This window comes from Triturus cristatus, chromosome 4_1, assembly GCF_964204655.1.
Source record: "Triturus cristatus chromosome 4_1, aTriCri1.1, whole genome shotgun sequence".
NCBI classification, from domain to species: Eukaryota; Metazoa; Chordata; class Amphibia; order Caudata; family Salamandridae; genus Triturus; species Triturus cristatus.
Window position 1 is genome coordinate 79,820,851 of NC_140585.1, and position 24,486 is coordinate 79,845,336.

Genomic DNA, 24,486 nt, shown 5'->3' on the forward strand with positions numbered 1-24,486 from the left:
TCCGCAAGGCCGCTAAAACTCATTTATTTTCTGAGCTTTGTTAAATCCTGCACTCCCCAATTTCTTAATAATTATTTCTGTTCCCCAGTTGTGTTGTGTTCGCCACCTTGTCGGTGCGCCGGGACGCTCCTTCGCTGGAGCAGCCGTGCGCAATACAAATAGCACTAACATAACATAACATAACATAACCTCGAGCAGCTCACCAAAAAGGAAGGCCCACGGTGCAGAGGATGAGGTGACCTTGGCAACGGCAAGTCAACGCAGTGCACAGGGGTTCGGTTCCGGCGGTTTGACGAGAGATACTTGCCTCAAAATTGCAGAGAGGACATGTCAGGTCTCGAGGGAGCTGAAGAACCACCACCTGTTTGCTGGCCCTCGGGAAGTTCATGGGACCACAGGAGCAACAGACCTGTCGGCTTGGTTGCTGTGCCTGCAGATGCAGGGGAGTGACTCCTTCACTCCAATGAGATTACTTGGGGTGGCCTTGATGCCCACAGGTCTGTCAAAGATCCTGGAAGAAGCACAGACACAGACGGTGAAGAAGACTTGCAGAACAGCAAGATCAGGAGCAGCAGGAGTCTTCCTTGATGCAGTCTCGGTCCAAAGCGAAGTCCAAGTGTCCAGATGGTCAAAGAGTGACGTGGTTTCAGTCAAGAGTCTTGACCCATGACGAATCTGAGGACCCACCCACAGATAAGTCCTTAAGTACCTTAATGGAACAACTCAAGGGTACCTCCGAGAGAAGGGGCTGGACAGAGGGGAGGATACTCAACTCTGGGGTTTGTAGGGGTGTCCTGCTCATGCAGGGGCACCCTCACACTTATTACCAAGCACCCTGCCCTCAGGACTGAAGAGCCTGCCATAGGGATGACTTATAGGTTTTAAGTGTAGTGATCTCTATAGGAGAGAGGATGTAGCCTTATGGCTAGAGCGGTCGACCTTGAAGCTGGGGAACCGGGTTCGAGTCTCGGCAACGATGCTGAACATCCTGTGATTCTGGGCAAATCATTTAATCTGCCCGTGCCTAACAAAAATTAATGTGTCCATTTGTACCGAAACTGGTGCTCATGTAAAGCGCTCTGATACCTGTTGTCTCGGGTCTAGTTCGCGCTATATAAAACTCTAAGAAAAAAAAAATATATCAGATATAAGGAAACATATCTGTCTTGAGAGGTGCAAGGAACAACTCACACAGGTTTTAATGGCAGGCCTGTAATCACAGTTTGAGTGGGCTCCCATCTGTGGCACAATAATGGAAGACCCCTGGTGTATCTATGTCCTGGGCAACTTAGTACCATATACTAGGGACTTACAAGGGTACACCAGTAGCCAATTGTGGATGTACATAAGTACTTACCATGGTCAATTTATGGAGGCAGTACAGGGACTGAGGTCCTGATTAGTAGGATCCCAGTCAGACTGGGTCAAAAACAGACTGATATCAAGCAAGAAGTGGGAGTAACCATGAAAGCAGATCCTACTTTCTTACAGTCCCCAGGCCTGACACTGGTGCTCCCCAGATGCTCGAGTGAAGTCCCACAGGCCTGACGCTGATGCCCCCCAAATGCTAATGTGGAGGCCTCCAGGCCTGGCAGTGATGTTCCCTGGATGCTCGTGTGGAGTCCCCCCAGGCCTGACACTGGTGTTCCCCGGATACTTGTGTGGAGTCCCCCCAGGCCTGATGCTTATTCTCCCCAGATGCTCGTGTGGAGGCCTCCAGGCCTGGCGGTGATGTTCCCTGGATGCTCGTGTGGAGTCCCCCAAGCCTGACACTGGTGTTCCCCGGATACTTGTGTGGAGTCCCCCCAGGCCTGATGCTTATGCTCCCCAGATGCTCGTGTCGAGGCCTCCAGGCCTGGCGGTGATGTTCCCTGGATGCTCGTGTGGAGTCCCCCCAGGCCTGATGCTTATGCTCCCCAGATGCTCGTGTGGAGGCCTCCAGGCCTGGCGGTGATGTTCCCTGGATGCTCGTGTGGAGCCTCCCCTGGCCTGACGCTGGTGTTCCGCGGGCCTGCTAATCCCATAATGCGGCTGATCTGTTCACCTTGGTTGCCTCCCATCAGCAGCAGTTTATGCTAAGTGGATTACAGGTCTGAACTCCTTCCTCCACAGGTGACTCTGTCGCTGAAGCAGACCCTGCAGAAGAGCAGCGCCTCGGGTTGCCACCTTTAGTCCTCGCCATGCCGCGCAGCCAGGCCTCCGAGATGCCAGGCAAGGAACCCCGCAAAGCGGACAAGAAGAAGGAGGACGAGGAGGAGAGCCCTCGCAAGAAAGGGGAGAAGAAGGCAGAAGAACATGAAAGCCCCCACAAGAAAGACAAGAAGAAGGCGGAGGAGGGGGGGAAGGAGAAGCGCAAAGGGTCCAAGGCAGAAGAGGTCAAAGAGCCTTTGGAGGAGGAGGAGCATGAGGGAAAAGAACGAAAGGGCTCCCTAGAGCATCACAGTGGTGGGCACCACCACCACCACCACGGACACCACCGTGGCCACGGACGGGGGAAGAGGCACAGCGACGCGCACTCCATCACCACCAAGATGTACTCGCCGTTCCTCAACGCCTTGTTCAGCAAGGTGAGTGGGCGTCTGTACCCCAAAGAAAGCCGTGGTGTGGGGGGCTGAGAACTGAATAAGCCGTGTCACAGAAAATGGCACAGTAGAACCCGATACCGTTGCCGCTAAGCAACCTAGGAGTGCGTCACATGTTTGTGGCTTCATTCTTTACTTTATGCCACTGACTCTGAGAGTGAGTCACCGAAAGACAAAATGGAGGCCGGTTCATAAAAATGGCCGGTTTAATACCGTGGGCTATATTACAGCCCAAACCTAGCCCAAAGCTGCAAGCAGTCGCTGGACTGCTCCAACTCCCCCGATCCTCCGGCTTCAAACCTCCACATGGTCGGTGCCCCCAAAACCCCAGTCTGAGGGTGAGTACAATCCATTCTTTACTCCGTGTGCTGAGTATGGGACCAGGAACCACGCAGGGGCCTGAAGCAAGGCTGAAGGAAGATGGCGGCCAACCGACGTTCAACCAGGGCCCCTGCGGGAGGAGGTAGGGAAGAGGGGACAGGTAGAAATACGGCACGAACCGAGCCATGGAACGGGGCACCAGGGCACAGGAAAGGGTGAAGGGCTGAAGGAAGAGGGCGCGGCACAAAGTCGTGACATTGGCACTTCGCGGTGGGATGGGAGGGGGGGCTGGTGAGTCTGGCGAGCAAAGTGCAATAATGGTGGATCTACGAGGGAGAACGTGAGGTGTGAGGGTGTAGCCATATCCCAGCCAATCAGGAAGGAGCAAACGGGCTCTGCCCTTCAGTGAGGGCTCTCTCCCACGTGCCTCGCTCACTCAAAAATCCTTTACCCTTTCAATGTTTTGCTTCGACCTCTTTCTTTCCAGGCCGCCTTGACTCTGTTTACCAGTTCTCACTTGGTCGCATGGTCCATTTCCTTCTGTTGTTTTGGCATGGAATCCCACATGCCAAGTCCCTGAAACATAGCTACCTATATTTTTTATTCATGTATATACACATATTTTTAATTGCTTTTATCGTATGAGTATGCAGCTCACCAGGAGACACACAAAACGACTCGTGCATATTATTTTAACGCCACCTATACGAATAATATCCAGGTTCATTTTTCAAAGACGCCTCCAATATCTGGGAGCAATCGTTATTTTTGGATTTATATTACTATATTAGTGAAAAGACGTTTATACAAACAAACACCAATCAACAGAGAGGAATTGGGCTGGTTAAAGCTCCCACGCACAGTCCTGTGGGGGAGAGAGAAGGAATGAAACGGGGGACACAACGTGCTAATGACGTGTACCTTTGCCCCCAGGAAGGCACTTGTTGATGTAAGTGCCTTTTCTGGAGGACGCAGGAGGCGGGGAAGCTAATGCCACACGGTTTTGAGTGGGGTCACCAGATGCCCCTTGTCACTGGGACACGCTTTTCAATCCAGGGATTCATGGAAATCAGTTGAGCTGCAATGAACTGAACTGAAACTACACGTCCCAGAATGCATTTTTTTTGTCAATTGAAAGCGCAGCTAAATGTCATATGAGAGTCATAGATCTGGCGAAGGACAGCTGAGGTTTGGAGTTGTGTTGTTATTCGGGTGCCTCCAAACATCTAGGCGGTCCCAGGCTGGTCGGCCAGTTAAACCTGGCCCCTGATTTGAAGGTGGTGCTCACGCTCTGTGCCTACTCTAAAGACTAAAGGGCATATTTACAAGCCCCTATCGTCACTTTTTACGACGTTCCTGTGGTGATAGGGGCTTCGCCTTTTTTTTACAAGGCAACGTTAAACCACAGTGGCTTAACGCTACCTTGTAAATAGGGCCCCTTTCACGCTGCGCTTAGCGTGAAAGGGGCGGGCAATGGGTTTTGCTGTTGGCGTTCCACCGCAACACCCATTGATTCTGCCCCCGCAGCGCCAGAATTAAGACCAGGGAAAACCTGGTCCTATTCGAGCGCACCGAGGAGAAATGCTTCATTTCTCCTTGGTTTTGCTGTTTTCATGTGTTCTGCATTGTGCAGCGCACATAGAAACAGCAAAAAACCATTGATTGTTTATGTGCAGGAAGGTCCCCCTTCCTGCACATTAACAATCAGGGGTTTATTTATGAGCCCCTATGTCCCTTTTATGCCGCAGTTGCATCACTTTTTGTGACGCAGCAACGGCGTAAATAATGCACCATGGTGCGGCATTTTTATGAAGTGATGCATCTAGGGAGATGCGTCACTGCGTCACTGCGTCACTGCGTCACTGAGCTACATTATACCTGCGTCAGGTATAATGTGTGCAGGGTGGGCATTCCCCCACAAGAAAGGGTCATAGGAGTGGCGCAGTCAAATCTATAAGATTTCACTGCGCCACTTCTAGGACGCCAATGCGTCAAAACCTTACGCTTGCCTCAGGCAGGCATAAGAGTGACACAGGCCCTTCCAGCCCCATGTGAAAGGACACATTGCTGGAGTTGCGTTTGTTTTCAAACACACCCCAGCAATGCACCACTTTTGCGCCGTCAGATACGTCAGTAATACAGACATACCTGTCATTCCTTGCAACATGATGCGTCATACAGTAAATATGATGCATCAAGGGTGTCACAAGGATGGCGCACTGAGAAGTGACGCATGGCGGCTTTCACGCAGCGATGCGACACCTCATAAATGAGGCTCCCAATTTAAAAAAAAAATGCATTTTTGCACTTTCTACGTGCGCTGCATTAAGCAGCACACATAGAGTTACAAAATGGCATCTAAAGAATGTTTATGTGCAGGAAGGTGGACCATCCTGCACATAAACACTCTTCCCCTGCACGCAGACACCCTTGCATAGTGGAAGCTTAATGTAGCGACAGCTCAGGGGGAAACGCAGGGTTGCACCATATTGTTGGAAATATGGTGCAGCCCTGCGTTTCTGAAGTGGCGCAGCGCGGAAGGCTAACGGCTCACGCCGCCACTTCCCTTGTAAATATGCCCCTCAGTGTCGCTCCTGCTGTACCCCTGATTTCCAGTGGCGTTACGATACTTAAGGGGGGACCCCATGCTACGCACATAGACAAGAACTCTCAGCGGCCGCCCGTGTACGGTGCTGGAGGGGGCCCCCCTGGAGCTCAGGGCCCCCCGCACCGCGGGGGCTATTGTTACGCCACATTTGAGGTGCAAGTTTATTTCCTCTTTTGGGTCTGGTGGTTCTGCACCGCCTGCTCTGATTTTGGGGTGGCTCGTGCTCTGCGACAAGTCTGTGGACTCCTGTTTCCCCTGCTCTGTGCTCCCCGATTCGGGGTGTGGGTTGTTTCCCCTTATCCTGGGGGCTCAGGACCGCCCTCTCCAGCCCCCTCTAATTTTGGGGTGTTGGTGCTCTGTATCTATTTCGGGCTCCTAAGGCCTCCACTCTCCTGCGCCCCCTAATCTGGGGGTGAGGTTTATTTTCTTCCATCTAGTTTGGGGGCGCGGTACTGCCACAGTTTTTATTTTTTTTGCATATTATATAGCGCGAACTCGACCCGAAGGTATTGGAACGCTTTACATGAGCACCGTATTTACATTACACAGTCAGGCACGGGGAGATCTGGGGGCATATGTATCAAGTTCCGTTTTTGCAATTCTCAAATAGCGATTTTTAGGGAATCGCTATTTGAGAATTGCAAAACGGGATGTAATAAAAAAAATTGCAAATGTTTTGTGATTCCTTGGCATTCCTTAATTGCGATTAGCAAATTGCTAATCACAATTAAGGAAAACCTTCCCATTCAGTCCTATGGGCTAGGAGGCCCATAGGAATGAATGGGAAGACATTCTCATTTTGCGATTCGCAATTTGAGAATCGCAAAATGAGATTGCAATTCCAAGGTGCTAGGCTGTCAAAAGAACACCCTGTTGCACCCCTGAAATATGTATGTATGCACATGTGGCGCACATACATGCCCTAAGGGCATGTCTGCGCGTCACATGGCACTTTGAAAAATGCCCAAAAGTGCATTTTTCAATGAAATCGCAAATTAACACCAATTTGAAGTTGGTGGTAATTTGCGATTTCTTACTGCCAAATTGCAATTTTTCTAGCCTTCATACATTGCATTTAAGGAATCGCAATTTGCGATTCCTTAAATGCAATCGCAAAATAGAGAATCGCAAATTTTGCGATTCTCTAATTTGCGATGCCTTTTGGGATGATACATCCCAAAAGGCCTTTTCCCGTTCACAAACGGGACGATTCTGAGAATCGGCCCGTTTGCGAACGGGAAAAGGGTTTGATACATATGCCCCTAAGTGATTTGCCTACAATCACAGGATGTGGCCGTGACCTTGAGGCTCGAACTCAAGTTTGCACCAAAGTCGGCAGCGCAGCCGACGGACCACATCCTCGCACCACAGTCTTGCTCCCTCTGATTTTAGGTTGACGTCGATGCCCTGAATCTAGTCTGGGACACGAGATGTCGCGTCCCCTGATTTGGGGGCGGGGGAGAGGTGATTGTTCACTAATTGGGGTGCAGGGCCTCACATGAGCCAGAGTTTCTCTGTCTGAGCTGAGACTCTTCTGGGGGGGTAGAGGGAGCTCCGGCCCATCCATCCGCGATTAGAGGCAGAAATAGACACTCATCCTCCTCTCTGCACGTGCGGGCCATTATCCGCCGATAATCCCGTAAGTATGGGCTGCTGGGGTCAGGGCAGGGGTGTGCAGTCTCAGGCGCTCGAACGCACTTGACGTAATATAACCTTCCTCGCGCACACGCACCCGGATATCATTCACACTTATATGTACACACACTTGAATAATTCACTAAACACAGGTGTAGCTGTGGGTGCCCCAGTGTCATGGGTAAGGCGCCCCTCCAGTTTTGGAACACAATGCATTCTGGGACTTGTAGTACTGCTCGTAAATGTGTGAGTAGAGGGCTCAGAAATCACAGGAGGTAAACGTACGTCCCAACAAGACAGGATTGAAAAGGTAAAAATATAGTGAATGAAGCCACTTTGAACCTATGCACGAAAACAAACTGAAGTACACGCACGCACTCATACAAACACCAAGACCGACACATATACACATTTTTTTTTTTTTTTTTTTATTTTTTAAAACAATTTTTATTAGTTTTTCCCAACGTATAACAACATGAAGTCCACATTACATTCAGTATTCATTTGCATAGCCAATAGGTCTCGCTTTTGGGACCTTATAAGTATTTAGTTATGCAACTGTTGCATGGCTAAACACTTATAAGGTCCCAAAGAGGCCAGTGGGAACAATATCAAAGACAGTAAGCTCGCAAACCGACACATATACACATATGGGCAGATTTACAAGTCCCTTGCGCCACTTTTACGTCACTTTTCCCATGTTAAAAATGACGCAAAAGTGGCGCAAGGGGCTTATAAATCTGCACCATAGTGTTGTAGACACATATATTGTACACAAACACACTGATGTAAATACTGAAAGTATAGTCATTCGTGATGACACACAAACACACTCTCATATACAAATTCAGTAATTTCGCATTTCTTTATTCATGATTCATTAAAATCATTACATGTGGGCGCCTGGGTTTAGGCGGTAACCCATAGGTGCAAATTAGCAGTTTGTTAGCAACATGCAGCCGTGAGGGTGTGTGAATATATTGTTGCTTAAAAACTACGTTGCCATTTAAAAGGTAATATATATATTTATATATATATATATATATATATTTTAAATAAGATTAAAAGTAAATCCGCGAGATGTTACGAACAGGTAAGTTGAAAGTGCGTCATTACGTGCTAAGGGGACAAGAAAAAAAGTACCGGAGCAAGATAGTTTATCCCTGTACTGTTATACTCGTGGTACTTAACAAATTAAGTGATGTAATCATGGCCACTGGAATTATGCGATTATGCGGCCTCAGCGTTTTTCGCATAGTTATGGTTTCGCAGCACTTGTCACATGATTCGTCATCTCCTGTATAATCTGCAGATTTTAAACAAAAAATGTTTTGTTTATAATTCAAATGATTCAAAAGTTACTAAAAACTCAATGACTTGTTGCTGCATAGTGGAAGTTCCTTCGCAAAGGTTGACTGGTCACCTTTATGTTACTTATTGCTATATTTAGGTGTTAAACCAGCGCTGGTGAGGTGCAACTTATGCCCAGACAGTGTTAACAAGTGTAACAAGCATTGGCATAGCCAATAGGTCTCGCTTTTGGGACCTTATAAGTGTTTAGCCATGCAACAGTTGCATAACTAAATACTTATAAGGTCCCAAAAGCAAGACCTATTAGCTATGTCAATGCTTGTTTCTGTTTATTACTGCTCTGTAGTAATAGCGGCGCACAGGTGCCACCATTACTACATAGAAGTAATAAACTGGAAGAAAAAAAAATTGGCTCACGGAGAACATCAAAGCGGCCGTGCGGCTGCGAAAGTGAGTCGCGCGCGCCCGCGCACATGCACTGTAGCTCTAGGCTACAGTGGTAGCACTTTTTTGAGCCCTCACAAAAAATCTCGCCAGACCAGCGCATGCGCTGGGTCAGGCGAGACTTAAAAATGAGAAAATAATTAAACAATATCATACAGAATGTGCTGCATTACACCACATAATTTGTCCCTCCCCTGCCGCATAATTCCAGTGGCCCTGCATGTAATGCACAGTTGGCAGTAACCACTTTGTTATGGTTATGCTTCAATTTCTTAACATTTCTTTTTTACTGTATTTAACTTTTGCGCTGTTTGACGAATCAGCAATCACTTGATGCCTCCACCTTGGTTCCTTCATTTCAATTTTCATGCAGCTCTGTGTATTTGGGGTGATCTGAGGTAGCAGTTCCCATTTAATACCCTCAGGCATGTTTGCTCTCCGCCACACCAAAAACTAGTGAAGCGACCTCAACATGGCATGAGGTAGAACTTTACTCAGAATGGGCACTTTCAATGATGTCTAAGAGGCTGAGACCCCTTTCGGACATCAGACCCGGGACCATGGACACCTTATTTACAACTCACCCAACATTAGATTCCTTTCCGAATGACCTACCTTTCCATCTATCCAGCACGCCGGCCAGACTGGCAGTCTAGAGAGGTGAGGAGGGCACTGGCGCATCAGGATGTGTCCAGCATCAGTTGGGAAGAGGAAACACATAACTACAGATGGCCTCACCCTGACCTAAGCTGAAAGGGGCCATGATTGGCAGAGGAGGCCCTCATATGCAGTTCAGTAGGTTCTCACGCAAGTTTCCACCATTCCTGTGTATCCCACATTGGTTTACAGCGTATTGAGGAGCGGCCGACAGAGTGTTATGCCCCACTCAGCTCATCTTGACCCAAATAAGCCCAAACGGATGTAAGTGATTTAATAGAGAAACAATTTGATGGAAAACCATTGCTTAGAACCAATTTCAATTAAACTCTTTAATGGAAATTTGCAGGATGAATGACTTTTACAATTGATAGAAACAAATTTATAGAAAGTCTTTTTCTTTAAATTGACTTTTGCATGTATATTTTTAAGGCATATATGCAATGGCCGCTGGTCTTACTTTTAGAAACATATCTGTCAGACATATTTATTTCAGTGCTTTACTTCATTGGACATTATTTTGGATCATATTTTTTACATTGTCAAAAATTTCTTCTGACGCTTTTAATTCACCAACCCCTCAACACCCGCAAACACCATCCATTCCTGACCCCTTCACAGCCCTTAAACACCGCCCATCCCTGCCCCCTAAAAACCATTCACCATGCATAAACGCAACCGTTCCCTGACCTCCTAAACTCCACCCATCTCTGAACCCTAAAAGCCATTCCTGCCTCTAAACTCCATCTCTGAATCCTAGACGAAATCCTTACCACCTGTAAACACAACCCATCCCTGGTCTCTAAAACCCCCTCACCACCTCTAAACTCCACTCAACCCTAAACCTAACAAGCATTGGCATAGCCAATAGGTCTCGCCTTTGGGACCTTATAAGTGTTTAGCCATGCAACAGTTGCATAACTAAATACTTATAAGGTCCCAAAAGCGAGACCTATTGGCTATGCAAAGCGGCTGCGCGGCTGCGAAAGTGAAAGTGATCGCGATCACGATCAAACATCAAAGCGGTAAAGCGCGTCGTGCACGCCCGCGCCCATGCACTGTGGCTCTAGGCTGGCCTGGTAGCACTTTTTGGAGCCCTCTCAATAAGTTTCGCCAGACTAGCGCATGCGCTGGGTCAGGCAAGACCTAAAAAGTCCTTTCTCCATTTTAACTCCACCCACCCCTCACCACCTTAAACTCCACCCATTCTTGAACCCTTAAACTTTTTCCGCCCGTAAACTCCGCCTATTTCTGACCACTGAGAGGGACACTATGTGTGAGCTCATAACAGAAGGAGGCTGTCAGAAAAGTATGCTGTGAAGGTAGTCATCAGGGTGGTACTGACTGAAAGTCAGGTGGAGCATCCCTGTGAAGGACAACAGCGGGGGTCCAACCTGTCATATGACGATCATCTGATTGGAGATTTGTCTTGGTTTACAGAATGATAAAGGGAGGATGTCTACAAAAGGGAAATATAATAGCTGACCATGATCTTAACACAACATGAGTATTTTTAAAGTGCATGCTGAGGGCCGGCTCTAGGGCGGTGCGACCGGTGCCACCGCACTGGGTGCTGGCTTCCAGGGGGAGCCGTGTTTGCAAGTTTATTGTTATTTGTAATGATTCTGCGCACTTTTCTCACTGCTGATCAGTGGTAAAGTGCAAGTGCTCTCCTGTAGTAAAATGTTTTCTGGATTGGTGTTTCCATGATTGGCCTATTTGATTTATGTGTCAGTCCCTAGTAAAGTGCACTGCGAGTACCAGGGCCCATAAATCAAATGCTGTTGGTGGGCTGCAGCACTGTATTGTGCCACCCACGCAAACAGCCCGTAAAGTGTAACTCTGGCCTGCTATTGCAGAGCCTGTGTGCAGCCTAGGGCTGCCATGTCGACTTAGCAAGTGCACACACTTGCCAGTCCCTAAACCTTCCCATTTCTATATGTTAGTCACCCCTAAGGTAGGCCCAAGGTACCTCCATGGGCAGGGTGCATTGTATGTGAAAGGTAGGGCATGCCCTGGTGTGTGTGGTGTGTCCTGATAGTGAATTACAGCCAATTTCATTTTACACTATTGCAAGGCTACCTGTCCTCATAGGCCAGAAAGGGCAGTTTGATTATGACACCTTATAATCCTAACTGACCAAGGGAACATGGTAGAAATTCAAATTTAGTAAGCCTGAACTCAGAATGATATGCAATAGTAGGGGGACCCCCTCTGAAAGAGTACTTACAAGGTCAGGGAGAAGAGGGGCAAAACATCAATACAAGAAAAGAGAACTTCCCTCAAGACCTAAATTTCTTTTTATCGATTCAACACAAATTCGGAGATGGGCTAAACAACAGCTTTATAAATACAACTGTAGAAACATCAACATCCTTGTTTGTTTTAGCATTTTATTATTTCATTTCTTTTACCAAAATTATTTTTATCATTTCTTTATCCATTTTACACATAAAATCATTATCAACAACACGTATTCATATTCTCACAAAATAATGACATAATCATATACGAACATTAAAAAAACCCAGGTAGAGAGACAATAAAGAACCTTTCAATCCACTTTCATTCGTATATGATTATGTCATTATTTTGTGAGAATATGAATACATGTTGTTGATAATGATTTTATGTGTAAAACGGATAAAGAAATGATAAAAATAATTTTGATAAAAGAAATGAAATAATAAAATGTTAAAACGAACAAGGATGTTGATGTTTCTACAGACGTGGCCCTGAGAGCTGGACACTGTAATCCGAGGGCAGCCAACAGTGTCCTCCAGGCATGCCCCAGAACTGTACATAATACTGCCAATCACACCGCCACAAATTATGTGGCATGGATGCCTAAATACAAGAGAAGGTCAATTATACAGCATAAGGCTGCATTTTCTGTGACAATATTATTACTCTGTTTTGCCATCTAATACTGTCTGGGCAAATGTTTTTACCGCATTGACCCTGGTTCAACACATGAAAACAGCATTCCGCAACTGATAGGTGACCAGTTAACTTTTGCAAAGGGTCTGTTCCTATGCAGCAACAAGTAGGGCCCTTTAAATTAATTTTTGATCTGTTAGAGGTATACAAATATTTTTTCAGAACATGCAAATTATGCAGCAGATGGTGTAATGTGTGGCAAGTAAGGGAAAGATCTACCGTCAGAAACTGGCACAAATATATGGCCTCCAGAACTAAGAACAGAAGTCTAGAACTGCCCTCCAGAACTGGATGCATTGTTCATATGTGAGTATAGAACTGACCACAGTATTCAGACCTGTCAGGTCATTGTATAGAACTGACCACAGTATTCAGACCTGTCGGCTTATTGAATAGAACTGACCACAGTATTCAGACCTGTCAGGTCATTGTATAGAACTGAACACAGTATTCAGACCTGTCGGGTCGTAGTATAGAACTGAACACAGTATTCAGACCTGTCGGGTCATTGCATAGAACTGACCACAGTATTCAGACATCTCAGGTAATTGTATAAAACTCACCACAGTATTCAGACCTGTCGCATTATTGCATAGAACTCACCACAGTATTCAGACCTGTCTGATCACTGCATAGAACTCAACACAGTATTCAGACATCTCAGGTGATTGTATGGAACTGACCACAGTATTCAGACCTGATGGGACGTTGTATGGAACTGACCACAGTATTCAGACCTGTCGGGTCTTTGAATAGAACTGACCACAATATTCAGACCTGCTGGGTTGTTGTATAGAACTGACCACAGTATTCAGACCTGTTGGGTCGTTGTATAGAACTGACCACAGTATTCAGACCTGTTGGGTCATTGTATAGAAGTGACCACAGTATTCAGACCTCTTTGGTCATTGTCTAGAACTGACCACAGTATTTAGGCCTGTCGGGTCATTGTATAGAACTGACCACAGTATTCAGACCTGTTGGGCTGTTGTATAGAACTGACCAAAGTATTCAGACCTGTTGGGTTGTTGTATAGAACTGACCACAATATTCAGACCTGTCGGGGTACTGTATAGAACTGACTACAGTATTCAGACCTGTCGGGGTACTGTATAGAACTGACCACAGTATTTAGACCTGTTGCGTCATTGCATAGAACTGACCACAGTATTCAGACCTGTTGAGTGATTGTATAGAACTGACCACAGTATTCAGACCTGTTGGGTCGTTGTATAGAACTGACCACAGTATTCAGACCTGTTGGGTCGTTGTGTAGAAATGACCACAGTATTTAGACCTGTTGTATAGAACTGACCACAGTATTTAGACCTGTTGGGTCGTGGTATAGAACTGACCTCAGTATTTAGACCTATTGGGTCGTTGTATAGAACTGACCACAGTATTCAGACCTGTTGGGTCGTTGTATAGAACTGACCACAGTATTCAGACCTGTTGGATCGTTGTATAGAGCTGACCACAGTATTCAGTCCTGTTGGGTCATTGTCTAGAACTGACCACAGTATTCAGACCTGTTGGGCTGTTGTATAGAACTGACCACAGTATTCAGACCTGTTGGGTTGTTGTATAGAACTGACCACAATATTCAGACCTGTCGGGGTACTGTACAGAACTGACTACAGTATTCAGACCTGTCGGGGTACTGTATAGAACTGACCACAGTATTTAGACCTGTTGCGTCATCGCATAGAACTGACCACAGTATTCAGACCTGTTGAGTGATTGTATAGAACTGACCACAGTATTCAGACCTGTTGGGCTGTTGTATAGAACTGACCACAGTATTCAGACCTGTTGGGTTGTTGTATAGAACTGACTACAGTATTCAGACCTGTCGGGGTACTGTATAGAACTGACCACAGTATTTAGACCTGTTGCGTCATTGCATAGAACTGACCACAGTATTCAGACCTGTTGAGTGATTGTATAGAAGTGACCACAGTATTCAGACCTGTTGGGTCGTTGTATAGAACTGACCACAGTCTTCACACCTGTTGGGTCGTTGTATAGAACTGACCACAGTATTCAGACCTGTTGGGTCGTTGTATAGAACTGACCACAGTATTCAGACCTTTTGGGTCGTAGTATAGAACTGACCACAGTATTCAGAACTGTCGGGTCGTAGTATAGAACTGACCACAGTATTCAGACCTGTTGGGTCGTTGTGTAGAACTGACCACAGTATTTAGACCTGTTGTATAGAACTGACCACAGTATTTAGACCTGTTGGGTCGTTGTATAGAACTGACCTCAGTATTTAGACCTATTGGGTCGTTGTATAGAACTGACCACAGTATTCAGACCTGTTGGGTCGTTGTATAGAACTGACCACAGTATTCAGACCTGTTGGGTCGTTGTATAGAGCTGACCACGGTATTGAGTCCTGTTGGGTCATTGTCTAGAACTGACCACAGTATTTAGGCCTGTCGGGTCATTGTATAGAACTGACCATAGTATTCAGACCTGTTGGGCTGTTGTATAGAACTGACCACAGTATTCAGACCTGTTGGGTTGTTGTATAGAACTGACCACAATATTCAGACCTGTCGGGGTACTGTATAGAACTGACCACAGTATTTAGACCTGTTGCGTCATTGCATAGAACTGACCACAGTATTCAGACCTGTTGAGTGATTGTATAGAGCTGACCACAGTATTCAGTCCTGTTGGGTCATTGTCTAGAACTGACCACAGTATTTAGGCCTGTCGGGTCATTGTATAGAACTGACCACAGTATTCAGACCTGTTGGGCTGTTGTATAGAACTGACCACAGTATTCAGACCTGTTGGGTTGTTGTATAGAACTGACCACAATATTCAGACCTGTCGGGGTACTGTATAGAACTGACCACAGTATTTAGACCTGTTGCGTCATTGCATAGAACTGACCACAGTATTCAGACATGTTGAGTGATTGTATAGAGCTGACCACAGTATTCAGTCCTGTTGGGTCATTGTCTAGAACTGACCACAGTATTTAGGCCTGTCGGGTCATTGTATAGAACTGACCACAGTATTCAGACCTGTTGGGCTGTTGTATAGAACTGACCACAGTATTCAGACCTGTCGCGTTTTTGCATAGAACTCACCACAGTATTCAGACCTGTCTGATCACTGCATAGAACTCAACACAGTATTCAGACATCTCAGGTGATTGTATGGAACTGACCACAGTATTCAGACCTGATGGGACGTTGTATGGAACTGACCACAGTATTCAGACCTGTCGGGTCTTTGAATAGAACTGACCACAATATTCAGACCTGCTGGGTTGTTGTATAGAACTGACCACAGTATTCAGACCTGTTGGATCATTGTATAGAAGTGACCACAGTATTCAGACCTGTTGCGTCATTGTATAGAACTGACCACAGTATTCAGACCTGTTGGGTCGTTGTATAGAACTGACCACAGTATTCAGACCTGTTTGGTCGTAGTATAGAACTGACCACAGTATTCAGAACTGTCGGTTCGTAGTATAGAACTGACCACAGTATTCAGACCTGTTGGGTCGTTGTATAGAACTGACCACAGTATTTAGACCTGTTGTATAGAACTGACCACAGTATTTAGACCTGTTGGGTCGTTGTATGGAACTGACCACAGTATTCAGAACTGTCGGGTCGTAGTATAGAACTGACCACAGTATTCAGACCTGTTGGGTCGTTGTATAGAACTGACCACAGTATTTAGACCTGTTGTATAGAACTGACCACAGTATTCAGACCTGTTGGGTCGTTGGATAGAACTGAACACAGTATTCAGACCTATCAGGTGATTGCATAGATCTGAACACAGTATTCAGACCTGCTGGATTGTTGCATAGATCTGAACACAGTATTCAGACCTGTCGGGTCATTGGCAGCTTGGCAGAGCAACGCCCCACCATGAGTCAGTGGTGTTTGAATCCACCAAACTTGCAGATCTGCCAGCCCATTTAGAGGCTGAGAGCCAACTGGGTTTCTGTCGGAACCCTCTGACCTGACTGCGTGTCTGCCGCGGGCTGTCAGGTCACAGTGATGGTTTCCTCACCTTATTTAGGGTGGGCCGACAGATTTCCCTACCAAGACTGGAACAAAACCACAGAGAGCACCCCCAAATACAAAGTTAAGGTAAGGGAAAGGGAGAGGAAAACTAAATACAACAAAATTCCCTTTCTATTGTGTATATATATATATATATATATATAAGGAGTGAGAGATCCATTGTAATATTTGATGAGAAGTTGTATATAATGACGGATTTATGGTGCATTTTCACAGTTTGATCAAATAAATTATGAGAAATGAAAGAAATTTAATTGAATTGAGTGAATGGGGCAAGCTTATATATATGTGATGAACTCCGTCTAGAAGGAATACAGGTGAGCAGGAATTTGTGGTTGTATTTAGTTCCCTGCCAAGACCACCTTGCAAACATGGCAGTCCGGACAGGGATATTACTCAATAGACCCCATGTGCAGAGGGAAAACTCTCTGTGGTCATGGCCAGTGATGGTCTGTTTTGGAAGAGCAGACTCCGACTTTGGAAGTTTATTCTTGAAAAACAAAATAGCCTGCTCAGCAGGTGCAGCAAGCATCTTTTCATAAGAACAACCACCACACTGCTGGTTGTTCGGAAGGCATAGAGGCCTGTAAGGTACAGGAGACCCATGATTGCGGCCGGCAGTCCTTCCGCAGAGGGAAGCTCCGCCCTGGCCTCTGTTGACCTGGCGGCATGGCAAGCTGACCACCAGGGTCAGAATGATGCTGCTAGCCTACAAATGGTACACAGAGATGTCACTCGTTTGGTGTGTCATGCTTCTTCCTCCACACCCCTTTGTGTTTTCCCCAGTCCACGCTCCTTTCCCAGTTGTCGATTTGTCCCCCTCTAGGAGTGTGCCATAATCCTTTATACTCTGAATAAAGCCCACCTTCTCTCTGTCATTTCCTTTCTGCTGCTGTAGGAGCGGGAGTTGGCCCCAGAAGAGATGGACGGTAAGTCTCTGGCACTTGAACTTTCACCCTTTACCCTGACCCTTGGAAATGAGTTATATGGTATTGTATGGCACTGAAACATTCATATAGTGCGTACTGCCCCTATGTGTGGTGATGAAGCACTTGCCTACATGGGTAGCACACTACACTGTGTACAATGCGTGTTTGGAAGTGTGTTGTCTTTGTTTTGGTCCTATGTGTTTCCATGTCATGCATGATGAGTACTGACGTGTGATTAGTGTGTTATGGGGCACAGCGCTTAGCAATGTGACATATGAAGAAGTGTGGGGGAGAGGCCCCCAGGTTGTAGTTTTCAAGAAGCTGGGTTGTCTAGTCGAAGATATTTTGTTTAATGTTTATGGTCCTGTGCATAGGTTGGAGGTAGAAATGGTGGAGAGGTTTGTTGGGATGGGCTTTGTTGAGACCGTCCCATTTCTGATTGTTAATGTGAGATGTCAAGAAGTGGTCATAGTCTGTGGCTCGTTGGGACCTGCAGTCCTAGGCTAAAACAAATTCCTCCATTGCCCAGTGGCACGTGCTTGATCTCGTCAGTAATTCCATGGTGGTTCAGCTGGTGATGGGTGGTTGATTGCTGTGGGGTGGCAGGCTACTGGGTGATGGACATGACCCATAGCAGTTTTGTCTTATGTGAGTGTAGAAGTGTCAAGCATTATAAGTGGATTATGAGGCAGCTTTATAATTAGATTGACTGCCGGATCACTGAATTATGCTGTTATTGTGGCCCAGGATGATCATATACACGCGTGGCCAGTACACAACGCAGAGATCAGAGCGTCGTTCAAAAAGATAGACGTTTAAGAGAGAAAAACGACTGAGAAGTGATACAAAACTTTAATTTTCAGGAATTAAATGCAGCCTTTTGTTCGGGTGACCGAAGGCCTGTTAGAGTGTGTAACATGCAGGATGCATGGCTCTGCCTGAGGGGAGCATTAACAGTGCAACACAAGCGTATACACAAGGGCGAAGCTTCAAGGGGTGGAGTTTGGGGTGTTTCTTGTGATAAATATTTGGGTGCAGGGGTTTTCAGTCGGGTATGGTGAGGTGTCTGTCAGATTTTACCAGCAATTTTAACATACACACAGACAAAAACTCATACACACACTCTCTGTTTTGAAAGTCCTACAACACTTCAGTTATTTTACAAAAAATTATGTTTTCCCTCACTTTGTATTCCTACCAATCCACACACCTCTCCCTTTCCACTACCCCTTAAGCCCCTCTCATGCACCCTGCTTATTGCATAATGTATTTTAACATTATATGACAGCGTGATTGTTGGAAAATCTGAAGCTCAAGGGCCCCTCTCAATCTTATTGAACAACTACGCCCCTGCGCACACAGCAGTCCAAGCACTTCTGTTGCCGGAGGTCTCTAGCAGTGCGGCAGAGCCACGCACATCAATTCAGGGAGTGTGTAGAGGATTTGTGTGGGGAGAGTCTGGGTTCTAAGGATGTAACTTAACTAGATTCACCAATCCATAGGATGTGGATGAGACCCAGTGTCAGACGTCCCGCTTCGCGCAAAGTGGAGTTGGCCGGCGTACCCGCCTCCCGCACGTTTAAGACACTGGACTTCCAATTATCTTTTTTATACACGTTCTATTGACACGTCCCACGGCACATCCGCCTTTTACCAACCAACATCTCTTCTAGATTCTTTTGCTCGCCAGGCTTCAAGTCACCCCCTCAAGTCCAGTCTTCAACCAATTTTGCTTCTCCAATAGTCTATATTTCATGCTCAGCGAGCTCTACTGAGGTTTTACTCGCCCTTGTGCCTCCACCTAAGAGGCCCCCACACCTTCCACTGTATCACTACAGCCGGTTCTTATCCTTTTGTTGGCTGCGTGATTTCACGTCCATTTAAATACTGACTCACAGCCCTGAAGAGTCACAGGATAATTCCCTTGTGTGACGAAACACGTGTCGGCTGGTTGTTTCTTTTTGTTGTTGCTTAAATAAATACTTTTGAAAGACTACTCTGGTGTCGACCACTAGAATTGTGACTATACGAGACATTTCTACCAGTATGACATCCTCATAACGTGTGCCCGGGACTTTGTTCACATTTCTGGTGTTAGTTTCACAACTCACACAATTACGGGGGTTACTGGGTATTTCCCCCGACCTGGTGGCACTGTCCTCACTCTCAACACCACACACACACTCTGCATATCAGCCAGAGCACCATGCTTCCTCTTTAAAAACCCTACATCCATTAGAGCTCCCATATGGTGCCCCCTCTTTGCAGCTTTCCTCTTCCTTGGTCCATTTCTGTAAGACCCAAAGCAACACTTGAACAGCTCGTGCGCCCTTGGCCTGTCACCCCGCTGGGTCCCAGTGCCATCCCCTCTTCAGCACCAATGATACCTACAGCCCTGCCAAGCAGGTTGTCTCCTCTGCCCACTCCACAGGGCCATCACTCCTAGGCCTAGGACCCAAAACAGGCGTTCTGCCCTTTTGCGTAAAAGAATAGCTGCACATCCCACCTCCCTGTTGCTTGGGCCCTGTTTCTTGCCTATTCTGGGCCCGCTCTTTGACACTATCCATTGATTGCCCTCCTTTCTCTTTTCTCCGGGGCCATTACTCAGAAGCCCCAGGGGTCCGTGGGATCAGGGCTCTACATCTAGGTGCAACACAGCTAGCCTCCTCCCTGCCAGCTTCTTGTCTCGCCTGAAAGGACATGTGCATGTAAACGGAGGTCTGAGTGGGCGGAGTCCATAGGGACGAAGGGCCACTTTTATATTTTACCAAAACAGTACTCTTACTTTAAAAAAAATAAGAAAATCCCTAAACAGTTAATGCAAAGGAAGGAGAGCTAAAGAGGAAAAACATCTCCTCACTAGGATGCCCACTCCTGAAAGAAATAAAAAAGTGTGCAATTAGTTAGCCTCCAAGAATAAAGTCTGCTTAAGAGCCAGAACAGGCTTCTATAGATGGAGTCACTTGAAGCTTCATGGGATAAATGTTTATCCTTTTTGAGGGGCAATGTAACCGTGTTATCAGCTGAGTTCTGGAGTGCGTCCTTTTAATGGACACTCATAGAAATGCTTGAATTAGGTACGGTTTGATTACATACTACTTAAATATATATCTTGAAAGCACTCGTTTTATCGTAAACCCTACATTATTTTGCAGCAGCCTATTAAAATAAGGACTTACATATTCAAAGTGCTTTCTTTCACAAGCTGGTACCTCGTAGCACTACAAATAGACACGTCACGATTCCCCGCTGCCCCAGCTAGGATTCAATTCTGTGGCTCATTAACCATCTGAGGTTCCATAACGCGAAGGAGAACATTTCCCATAGTTTAACTTGCATTTATTTTTCATTTTAGGCCTGGGCGTTATTTTCTAAGAAAGTAAAAATATAACAAAATACTTGTTTATGTTGTTCTTTTTAGCCACAGCGTCTCTGACTGCGTCACTGCACTCACTGTCCGAAGGCGCGCGGGATTGCAGTCCCACCCGTCTATGTGCGCTTCCAGTGCTCCTTGTAAATGGAGACAGCCTGGAACTGTGGCAAATAAACAAGGCCCTGCTTCCAGGCCATGTTTAACTACAGGTACTCGCAGAGGCCTTTGGGCCCCCACCAGGAATACAGCCTTCGACCCCCCGTGGAGCGCAGCCCACTGCTTGAAGCCTTCTTGTCAATGGCGTCTGCCTGAGGGGATCTCTAACAGCGTAACACACCTGTGTAAGGGGATCTCTAATAGTGTAAAGCACCTGTGTAAGGGGATCTCTAACAGCGTAACACACCTGTGTAAGGGGATCTCTAACAGTGTAACACACCTGTGTAAGGGGGTCTCTAACAGTGTAACACACCTGTGTAAGGGGATCTCTAACAGTGTAACACACCTGTGTAAGGGGATCTCTAACAGCGTAACACACCTGTGTAAGGTGATCTCTAACAGTGTAACACACCTGTGTAAGGGGATCTCTAACAGCGTAACACACCTGTGTAAGGGGGTCTCTAACAGTGTAACGCACCTGTGTAACAGGATCTCTAACAGTGTAACGCACCTGTGTAAAGGGATCTCTAACAGTGTAACACACCTGTGTAAGGGGCTCTCTAACAGTGTAACACACCTGTGTAAGGGGATTTCTAACAGTGTAACGCACCTGTGTAAGGGGATCTCTAACAGCGTAACACACCTGTGTAAGGGGATCTCTAACAGCGTAACACACCTGTGCAAGGGGGTCTCTAACAGTGTAACACACCTGTGTAAGGGGATCTCTAACAGCGTAACACACCTGTGTAAGGGGATCTCTAACAGTGTAACGCAGCTGTGTAAGTTACGTTGTTATGTTATGTTAGGGTAGCTTATATAGCGCATGGCTACCCCAGCAACGGCGTGTCCCAGCGCTTGCAGACGGGCCAGATACGCAGCGACCAAGCCAGGAGTGAGAAGAACCACAGAGAACCGGGCCTAAAGATTGGCAAATAGCCTAGTCTTAATTCTCTGTTTTTAAGAAGAATGCTTCCACATCTAGACTGACTGAAGGAGATATAGCATCTAGCAGTGGCCTCGAATATTTGAGCAGCGTAACAGTGTAACGCACCTGTGTAAGGGGGTCTCTAACAGTGTAACACACCTGTGTATGGGGCTCTCTAACAGTGTAATGCACCTGTGTAAGGGGATCTGTAACAGTGTAACGCACCTGTGTAAGGGGGTCTCTAACAGTGTAACACACCTGTGTATGGGGCTCTCTAACAGTGTAACGCACCTGTGTAAAGGGATCTCTAACAGTGTAACGCACCTGTGTAAGGGGGTATCTAACAGTGTAACGCACCTGTGTAAGGGGGTCTCTCACAGTGTAACGCAGCTGTGGAAGGGGGTCTCTCACAGTGTAACGCAGCTGTGTAAGGGGGTCTCTCACAGTGTAACGCACCTGTGTAAGGGGGTCTCTAACAGTGTAACGCACCTGTGTAAGGGGGTATCTAACAGTGTAACGCACCTGTGTTAGGGGGTATCTAACAGTGTAACCCACCTGTGTAAGGGGGTCTCTAACAGTGTAACGCACCTGTGTAAGGGGGTCTCTCACAGTGTAACGCACCTGTGTAAGGGGGTCTCTAACAGTGCAATGCATCTGTGTAAGGGGATCACTCTGTGTAACACACCTGTGTAAGGGGATCTCTAACAGTGTAACGCAGCTGTGTAAGGGGATCTCTAACAGTGTAACGCACCTGTGTAAGGGGATCTCTCAGTGTAACACACCTGTGTAAGGGGATCTCTAACAGTGTAACACACCTGTGTAAGGGGCTCCCTAACAGAGTAACGCACCTGTGTAAGGGGTCTCTCACAGTGTAACGCAGCTGTGTAAGGGGGTCTCTCACAGTGTAACGCACCTGTGTAAGGGGGTCTCTAACAGTGTAACGCACTTGTGTAAGGGGGTATCTAACAGTGTAACGCACCTGTGTAAGGGGGTATGTAACAGTGTAACCCACCTGTGTAAGGGGGTCCCTAACAGTGTAACGCACCTGTGTAAGGGTGTATCTAACAGTGTAACGCACCTGTGTATGGGGATCTCTAACAGTGTAACGCACCTGTGTAAGGGGGTCTCTCACAGTGTAACGCACCTGTGTAAGGGGGTCTCTAACAGTGTAACGCACCTGTGTAAGGGGGTCTCTCACAGTGTAACGCACCTGTGTAAGGGGGTCTCTAACAGTGTAACGCACCTGGTTAAGGGGATCTCTAACAGTGTAACGCACCTGTGTAAGGGGCTCTCTAACAGTGTAACGCACCTGTGTAAGGGGATCTCTAACAGTGTAACACACCTGTGTAAGGGGATCTCTAACAGTGTAAAGCACCTGTGTAAGGGGATCTCTAACAGTGTAACACACCTGTGTAAGGGGATCTCTAACAGTGTACAGCACCTGTGTAAGGGGATCTCTAACAGTATAATGCACCTGTGTAAGGAGGTCTCTAACAGTGTAACACACCTTTGTAAGGGGGTCTCTAACAGTGTAACACACCTGTGTAAGGGGATCTCTAAGAGTATAATGCACCTGTGTAAGGGGGTCTCTAACAGTGTAACACACATGTGTAAGGGGGTCTCTAACAGTGTAACACACCTGTGTCAGGGGATCTCTAACAGTGTAACGCACCTGTGTAAGGGGATCTCTAACAGTGTAACACACCTGTGTAAGGGGGTCGCTAACAGTGTATAACACCTGTGTAAGGGAATCCCTAACAGTGTAACGCACCTGTGTAAGGGGATCCCTATCAGTGTAACGCACCTGTGTAAGGGGATCTCTAACAGTGTAAGGCACCTGTGTAATGGGGTCCCTAACAGTGTAACGCACCTGTGTACGGGGGTCTCTAACAGTGTAACACATGTGTAAGGGGGTCCCTAACAGTGTAACGCACCTGTGTAAGGGGGTCTCTAACAGTGTAACGCACCCACATCTCTTCATTGACGGGTTCTCCCTGAGGGGCCCTTTAACAGTAACACACCCGCATCCCTCCATCTATGGGGTGTGCCTAAGGGGATCTCTAACAGTGTAACACATCTGTGTAAGGGGATCTCTCAGTGTAACACACCTGTGTAAGGGGGTCTCTTACAGTGTAACGCACCTGTGTAAGGGGATCTCTAACAGTGTAACGCACCTGTGTAAGGGGATCTCTCAGTGTAACGCACCTGTGTAAGGGGGTCTCTAACAGTGTAACAAACCTTTTTAAGGGGATCTTTCAGTGTAACACACCTGTGTAAGGGGATCTCTAACAGTGTAACACACCTGCTACGATTAACTGAATTCACAATATAAACAATTGTTTTTGGGAACATATATTACTGTACAGTAAAAATCATCTCTTTACCCCGTAGAGGAAAATAATTATTGCCCAATCTCTCACCTGCCAATGCTAGCGAAAAGTCTTGAAAAACACATATACTAACATTTCGTAATTTTTCAATAAAAACAAAACTCTTGATGAAACTCAACATGGTTTAGAACACATGACAGTGCTGGAACGG

At 46.5% G+C, this 24,486-nt stretch overlaps 1 protein-coding gene across 2 annotated transcripts in view; it reads left to right on the top strand.

Moving 5' to 3' along the window:
• Window positions 1-2,124: 2,124 nt before the first annotated feature.
• The window catches only part of LOC146839579 (calcium-binding protein 2-like), a 130,031-nt gene continuing 107,669 nt past the window's right edge, over window positions 2,125-24,486 (top strand). For both annotated transcript variants that reach the window (XM_085651648.1, XM_085651647.1), the window contains exons 1-2: window positions 2,125-2,567; window positions 17,461-17,491. In XM_085651648.1, the coding sequence (XP_085507774.1) occupies window positions 2,181-2,567; window positions 17,461-17,491 (418 nt within the window). In that variant the 5' untranslated portion in view covers window positions 2,125-2,180. The remainder of the gene's footprint in view (window positions 2,568-17,460; window positions 17,492-24,486) is intronic.